This window comes from Anomaloglossus baeobatrachus, chromosome 2 (genome assembly GCF_048569485.1).
Source record: "Anomaloglossus baeobatrachus isolate aAnoBae1 chromosome 2, aAnoBae1.hap1, whole genome shotgun sequence".
Classification (NCBI taxonomy): Eukaryota; Metazoa; Chordata; class Amphibia; order Anura; family Aromobatidae; genus Anomaloglossus; species Anomaloglossus baeobatrachus.
In genome coordinates, this window is record NC_134354.1 from 26,973,041 (window position 1) to 26,981,358 (window position 8,318).

The window sequence follows — 8,318 nt, forward strand, 5'->3', positions numbered from 1 at the left end:
TATGTATAAAATGCACTGTCCCTAGCACCGTCCTTTTCATATATATATATATAAACCTTGGTAACTGTGCCTATTCCCTCCCCTCCGTTAATCTTAGGGAGGGGGGCGTTACCGTACAGGCTGATACTTTGTCCCTGTTGGACGCCTCCCCGTTTGCATTCCAGTATGGGACGCATGCACTGCGCATGCGCTGATACGCATAATCTGGGGGCTCCGTTCACGTGGCTGCAGCCGGGTGAGACACGTGACGCTATGGTATCATCCGTCCTAGTGTTTGAAAATGGGCGGTACTTTCTGCGCGTGCGCGAGTCCGCGTCATCGGGGTATCCCGATCACGTGACCGCGGAACATTGAGATTGCGGAAGTGTTGCGCTTGGACATACACACTCCACCGTTATACATGCTTTCCAAAGGACAGGCATGGAGGGGTTAACTATTTGTTTAATCACAGGTGAGAAAGGTTTAGGATATGCTCTATAAATAGGTGAGCAGTGTGCGGGCGTTCCTCTGCCACCTGAATTTGCATCATAGCACTCTGACTGCTTCTGGACTGGAGGATGGCGGACTGAGGAGCTTATAGTCTGGAATTATGGGGACACTGGACCCGCTATATCCCTAGAGAGTCCTGTGGAGAATGTCCTTATCTGTCGTATACTGAGGTCTAAGATAAGTGGTTGATACCTTATGTTTTGAACAATCGTTTGTTGCCCCTTGAAATTGTGTCCCACATTATATGTATATGTATAGACACCCTGGTTGACTTCTGCTACCCGGATGGGTGTTAGAGATCTGATTTATATGTTGGGGTTATCTAGGTGCAGATTATAGCCCTATCCCCTTCTCCCTTTTGTTCTCTGTTGGGACTGGAGACATCTGGGGGCAACTTATTCTCAGTGTTACGTAGGACCACCAGCATTTATCAGTTTTTTTATTGTTTTTTCTGAACTAACTGTATTTCCCACTCCTGAAGAACCTCAAATAGATGAGGGGAAACGCGTCGGGTGGTTTCTCTTTGGAACCGCTAGTTCACATTTGAGTGGTTTTTTCTGGGTCACTGTACCCCACTACTGTTTCCAATTTAATCACATTGGTTATAGTATATTTTTGTTTTTTTGTTATTTGTTTGAGATCTGAATGTTGGTTCATTGGTTGGAATTTATTCCTTGTAGTACTGTCACCTCATATTGTTAGGGTCACTCCAGGGCCCGGAGGGACAGTCTTCGTTGAGCGGGGGCGCCGATTGCGCAGGTCTATAGGGTGCCAACCTCCGCGACAAGGAAGGGTATGAGTTTAGGGCAAAATAAGGGTAAGGCCCCTCCCCTGTACTTTTGGATATCTGTTTTTTTTTGTTTTGTTTTTTTTTTACTTAAAATATGTTGGGATTTTCCCTTTTTAAGACTGATTTATAATAAAACATTGTATTTTTAGGAGTTTTTTGCTTAATTCTTTACACGTTTGTACTTCTAAATTCATTTTTCTAGACTGAATCCTTTAGACTGGTGCCATCTTCGAAGGTGAAACAGTTGCAGTTTTCACTGTGGATTGAGCCTTCCCGCTTCGTGCTGGTTTACTTGAATCAGGGCCTGTTCCTGTCAACTACATCACTTGTGAAGTGGGGTCAAGGCGCCTACCGGAGGGTATCCCTCGCCGCGACTACTGCCCCGTGTCCCCGCTTTACAAGGACAAAGAGGAACATATAGAAATGTCTAATTTTGGCACAACAAAATAAAGTATGCTAATTAGGCCAAGCAAAGCGAATAAAAAAGATGGAGTCCCACATCCAACAACAAATTTCCCCTATTTATTGTTTTTGACACTACAAACAAGAGACTAGTGTTTATTTCTCTTTCTATGTCAAATTTCTTGCTAGTAATCTAACACATCCACAAAAAAAAAACAACACAAGAACTCATATGGTTATGTTAAAGGAATAATAATAATAATAAAAACATTGTAGTTCCTGAGTTCTGGAACGAGACAGTATAACAAAATATGATTTTGGGCTGCTTAGAAATCCCATGATTTTCCTTTCCAAAATGATATTGAAATTGGCCAGGGTTTACTCCTGATAAGATGAAGATGATGGTGACTCAATGGACCTGCCCTATCTCAAAACAAAGGCCAACACCGGAGACCGTTGGGCTGCCCAACTTTTCGAGACACGCACTCATATAGAAATAAACAGCAAAGACAAAGCAAACAAGAAGAATATAAAGAAACTTCCTGTACTCAGAATAAAACCATCCACGGGCAACACAAAGCGAAGAGACCAGCCATGAACTACAAGTTGTTTTCCTTATTTGCCATCGCCCTCATCATTGGGTCCTCCAGCTCCGTCCATGGGGAGGATGCACCAAGTAAGTCATATATCTTGTAATATGTCTTATTAAGTACATTTTCTTCTTTCTCCTCCTGGACTTATCTTTAATTCTCAATTCATGGGTTAAGTGTTCAGTTAAAAACAGATTATCGTATTACTGAAATAGGAGATGACAGTTGGTGCTCATAAAGGTTTATGGAGAAATGCAACTGTCATTTCAGGACAAAATACAGCAGCTGCTCCTCCTCCTCACCAGTCCCCTCTCCATAGAATTTGAAAAGCACCAGTGGTATTCTCGTCATCACTGAATGCAAACATCAGTTCAGGAGGAAACAAAAACATTTCTCTCATAAGATATAATTCAAAGTTGATTTTTTTTTCACGTGTGCTATTGATTTATGTGATAAAAATTAAAGCATCAGAGTAGTAAATAAGATTTTGAAGCCACTAAATGGTCTTTCAGAAGCAGCTGGACTCTCAATAAAGAAGGCAGAGATGGTTTATAATCAATCCTGTCTTCCTATAATATAAAGTTACTGCTTTAGTCCTGCTGATCTACAGTTCTGTCAGGAGACTTTACTTCCCTTTTAAGGGAAGGAAATCCAGCATCCAAGTCCAGTAAGATAAAAAACTTCGACTTTATTTCAATAGTATAAAAAATGGTAAAACCAGTTCAAAATGACATGATCATGACAAAGAAAAGAAAACGCGTTTCGGACGTGTACCGGACGTGCACACGTGTAAATGTGTGCATTTACTTCCCTTTTAACTGAGGTTCATATGACAACCAAATCATCAAAAAATATACAAATATATATTTTAGTTGCATTAATATGTCCCCAAATGTCTTTTTTTGAACTTATAGGTCATGCAAAGTAAAGAAAAATAAAAAACAACAACAAAGTAAATAAAAAATATAAACATAGCTAAAACAAATCAAGCAATGAAAATTCCACCAATATGTTCTATATCCATAGCCATTTGTCTCACAACATGGACATACTTAATTTAAGCTTATTTTAACATTACAATAGTTAACCTTGATTTATCGCAGAGCCAGTATGTGATAATTCAGCGCACGCTCGGTAAACATTGTCTGGTGACCGCGCCGAGCGTTCCTTCTAATCTAGAATTTCAGGTTGTTTAACTGAAGATGTAAAGGATTTTAAAGAAAGAATTAATCAATGAATTTTTGACCGCGGGCTTCTCGTGTCTTCTCGTGACATAAATAAAGCTTTGTATATTCCCAAGACTAAGCAGAAGCTGGTATGTAAGGTTACAGATGGCTTCAGGATTCTGGTTGTAGGGTAGGATCAGTCCTCATGGGTTCGACTAAGGATCCCTTCAAGTTTGGTGCATGGTGTACCCAAGATATGAGCGACAGCCATTGTCGTTGCCAAAATATCACTCACACTTGGGGATGAAGAGCCTGAGGGGCCCAAAAGCATTCTTGCCACATAGTAAAATACCATTATTATTATAAATGCCTATCGTAGGGTACTTATTTTGCTTGAAGGCCCAAGAGCTTTAAGTTACACCTGTAGGGTCTCTGACAGTCAGGAGCCCACCCTCTTTAGTCTATAGGACCAATATCATTTCTGCTAGATATTATTTAAGTTCTACCAAGTTTGGAAGTTATCCCCTACCCATGGAACAGGAGAAATCTTCTCGATCACTGGGGGTTTGACCATTGGATCCCCACTGACCCAGAGGATAAAGTGGTGGTCATTCATGCGCACCTCTGCTCTATGTGACCTTCGGATATAGAGAGTGCAGAGATTGGTTGGTCTTCAGGACTTCCATTAAGGACAACAAATGGATTGGCATTGTTCATAATCATCCATCGCTCCTTTTATACTCTGAAAAAGCCCGGTTCTCAGGAACAGTAGGGGTCTTAGCGATCAGGAAGTTGTCCCCTATCCTACGGTATAATTTCCTAACTTGATACAACCCCGTTAAGCTGCCAACTTTCAGAAATGGTCTTTGTGGGTACATTTTTTTCATAATCACACAACCTTTTTCTCCTTCCATGTCCAAGTTTTCCGACTTTTGAATTAGCATATGATCACAGAGTGCAAGATTCCACTTCTAAGGGATCTTCTTTTTGCCTTCAAGTTTCTTGGATGTTTTGGGAGAGATGGAAAATGTGGTAAAACTACTGTATATTGGCTGCACTGGACTGGAGGAAGTGTCACATGCTTCTCGCACAGCCCCTCCCCTGCGGAGCCTCTTCTAACCCTTTCCATAGAGTCTCTGTAACTTTGTGTTGCACTTGACCCAAACCTCACCACCATTGCTTCTTCCAACTTGCATATGATCCCTGTTTCACAATTAACCAAAAAAACCTCTGTTACTTTATGGCTCCTTCTGCCCGTCATCCTGCCTCCTCCTTCACATATGTCTACCGCAAAGAGTCTTTATCACGTTACCTTCCACTTGCGTTGTTGTATATCCCCAAACATATCCATTCTATACACAAAGTCCCTGCTATCTTATGTCTCCCTCATATGCCGCCCCGTGGAGACATATATTTGTTGTAAAACATAAATATTGCATTTCTCACATAGTGATATGAGCTAGGTGACTCTGTCTTCTAATGTTTGTATATATTAAACTAATATAGGTATGGGGAAGTAATTTAGTGAAATGAAGTTTTATTCTGCAGTTTTAAAGGGCGTCTGTCGCAAGGGTTTCACCTCCAAACTATCTGCTTGTGGGTCTTTCAAAAACAAGTCCAGCAAAACCTTCACATGTCCGTTCCTCCTTTACTGAGAAATCAGCCATTGAATTGAATTTGATTAAGGCTGAAGGACTATGGAAGATCTGAAACCTCTGTCACTCCAGCTCTACTCCTGTCTCTGCTTCAGCGACAGCCTCTGTGCTTTGTGAACTCAGGTAACAGAACTGTCAGTCAAGCAGAAGGAGGCGGTGCTCAGCGGGAATAGAGCTGGAGTGACAGAGGTATCAAATATACTATAGACAATTGTATATCAATACAAACGCTGATTTCTCACTAATGGAGGAACGGACCGGCCATATTGCTGGACTTCTTTTTGAAAGCGCTACATGCACTCAAAGAGATTGGAGGATGAAATCCTGGTGGCAGATTCTACTTAACTTATTTTCCTATAAGTAGAGATGAGCAAATTTTGTCAAAATTTGATTCCAGCATTTCACTTTAACTTAGCAAGGAAATTCAATTCACTTTGAAAATTCCTTATTGCGCTCTTTCCTCTCTATACCCAGAGCACAATAAACGTAGGGAGTAAAGAAAAAATAAATGAGACTCAACTTGCCGCTAACCCATATCTCTCCATTCCGGCCAAGAATCCCTCCTTCAATTCATCGGGCCTCTTCTTTCCTCCAGCGCTCGATGTCATCTGTGGATATTTTGAAGGCCTCTAATATCACGACATGCGTCACCTGAGGCCTAATCAGTGCCTTGGGAGATTCTTATCATGACATCCTGATATTTCGGCACGTGTCTTGATGTTGGAGGCTTTCTTGGTGCAGAGTGAAGGTGTCCGAAGAGGATGTCACATGGAGGGAAAAAAAAGAAACTGGAGACAATGGACCAGATGATGATCAGGATAATCAAAAATGTTATAATAGTTGAGGCAAATTCATTCCACCTCAATATGATTTTCTCATCCCCACTTACAACCTTTACAGCTGCCGCCGGACTCTGAGCTTACCATACATTATTTTTGATTATTTTTAGGTCAGTCTGAGTGCTCTTTTGAACCACATTTAAGAGTGAATTGTGGATTTCCCGGAGTCACACCACAAGAATGTAACGAAAAGGGTTGCTGTTTTAATGATCAGGACAATGACGCGCCCTGGTGCTTCCATCCTCGCCCACCTCTCATTCCAGATCATCGCCCTCCTTCCATTCCAGATCCTCGTCCTCCTCTCATTCCAGATCCTCGCCCACCTCTCATTCCAGATCCTCGCCCTCCTCGCATTCCAGATCCTCGCCCACCTCCCATTGCAGATCCTCGCCCTCCTCTCATTCCAGATCCTCGCCCTCCTTCCATTCCAGATCCTCGCCCTCCTTCCATTCCAGATCCTCGCCCTCCTTCCATTCCAGATCCTCGTCCTCCTCTTATTCCAGATCCTCGCCCTCCTCTCATTCCAGATCCTCGTCCTCCTGCCATTCCAGATCCTCGCCCACCTCCCATTCCAGATCCTCGCCCTCCTCTCATTCCAGATCCTCGTCCTCCTGCCATTCCAGATCCTCGTCCTCCTGCCATTCCAGATCCTCGTCCTCCTGCCATTCCAGATCCTCGTCCTCCTGCCATTCCAGATCCTCGTCCTCCTGCCATTCCAGATGATGATGGTAAGAGTTAAATAATTGTGCAGACTCAAAACAATATCCCACGCTCTCATTGTACCAAAATATCATCTGTGGTCAACTTATATGGCTGCATGAGAATGCAAATCGGAAAACAGCGCCACTCTTATCCCCTGGTTGTGTCTAGTACTACAGCTCAGCCCTATTCATCTCAATGAGACAACCAGACAAACCAATGGATAAGGGTTCTGCTATTTTGGAAGGAAATAAAGAAGATTTTATGTTTTCATTTTTAACGATTTAAAGTGTCAAAATTAAAAAAAAGTTACTTTTCCGTGGTAGAACTTGCAAAATGTCCCACAAATCGGGGATTAATTTTTGGGATTTTTGCTTTAGTTACATTTCCAGTGCCCTGATTTGATATTAATTATTAATCGCTGTTTTTCTTCTATAGACTGCAAATTGAAATAAGATTCTGATGAACAGCCCGGTCTCTGCCAGTGGAAGAAACACAATAAGACACGATGTCTCATATCAACATGGATGAAACAATTGAAGAACTATCTCTGCCTTGATCAGATTTCCCCTCGTAAAAGACTTCATCTCTTTCCAAATGTATTACAGCCAGACACTTATGTAAAGTAATAAAGATGTAATTGGAAATATAGACGCGTTTCGCAGTTTTTTTCCAATACAAACTCTCAGATCAGTGGCATAAGCGGGGAAGGGTGCAAAAATAAAAATGGGTTCACTTTACGTCACCGGATGGTGTCCATATGTCTTCCAAGGTTTGGTAGAAGAACCTGTACTCTGGCGTCCATGAGCCTTTGACTCTACATTCCGGCAAGTTGAAGCTGCTCTATTCCTCTGACATAGTTTTCTTCTATTGTTTGCTAACAGGGGACTCCTTCTTGCCATGCGGCTTCAGCCACACACAGAGACAATTACTGGTAACTTTAAAGACTTATATTTAACCTAGACCAGACTAAAGCCCCAAGTAATAGTTAAACCGCACCTAGGTCACTGCAGGAGGGTGCAGATGTGTACCGCCCTGGGGGCTCGGCCGCTGCTGCCGAGCTGCTCGGATCCGGGCTCGCTGGGTTGGTGGCTCGAACACCTCCAGACCGGGGGCCACGTCGCTCTGTGAAGGGGTTTTTGGTGATCGGGTGGGTGCGCGGCCGGGGCCGCGATAGAGATTGTTTGTGACGCCACCCACGGGTTGTGGTGATTATTGGCACCACCGCTGCTGGTGATGGTGGGGGCTCCTGGGTGCGGTGTTGTGGCGCAGCTAGGTGTTGACCCCTCCGTGGGTAGGGGATGTGGGTCCCGGGGCCCGCTCAGGGCTATGATGCCGGAGGGGTGCAGGGCAGCGTAGCGCGGTGCGGTGCCACAGGCACTGGTGTACTCACTCTCAGGAAACACACTGGAGTCACTGGTAAACCAAAAACGGGATGGTGGTCGGTGCCCGCAGCCGGCTGCGTTGTTCCCCCTACTCGGGTTGATGGTGTCCGTCTTTCTCCTGCACCTCTGTAAGCGGTGTGACTACTATGCCTGAACAACGATTGTCCGCTCCCCGACTTGTAGATGCCGGAGGAGCCCTTTTGCCCGCAGGCACTGGCCCGTGGGATCTTGGTGCCTGGGCGGTGGCTTCCTATCCCCCTCGGTGGGCTGTTGCCTTCTCTCGGGGCTTGGGGTGGGAATGGA

At 43.8% G+C, this 8,318-nt stretch overlaps 1 protein-coding gene across 1 annotated transcript; it reads left to right on the forward strand.

The window, feature by feature from the left end:
- Positions 1-2,240: 2,240 nt before the first annotated feature.
- Positions 2,241-7,281, forward strand: LOC142290878 (uncharacterized). The gene is made up of 3 exons (XM_075334942.1): positions 2,241-2,357; positions 6,042-6,659; positions 7,069-7,281. Exons 1-3 carry the CDS (start codon positions 2,276-2,278, stop codon positions 7,083-7,085), a joined length of 717 nt encoding a protein of 238 aa, XP_075191057.1. The 5' UTR covers positions 2,241-2,275; the 3' UTR covers positions 7,086-7,281.
- The last annotated feature ends 1,037 nt before the right edge of the window (positions 7,282-8,318 follow it).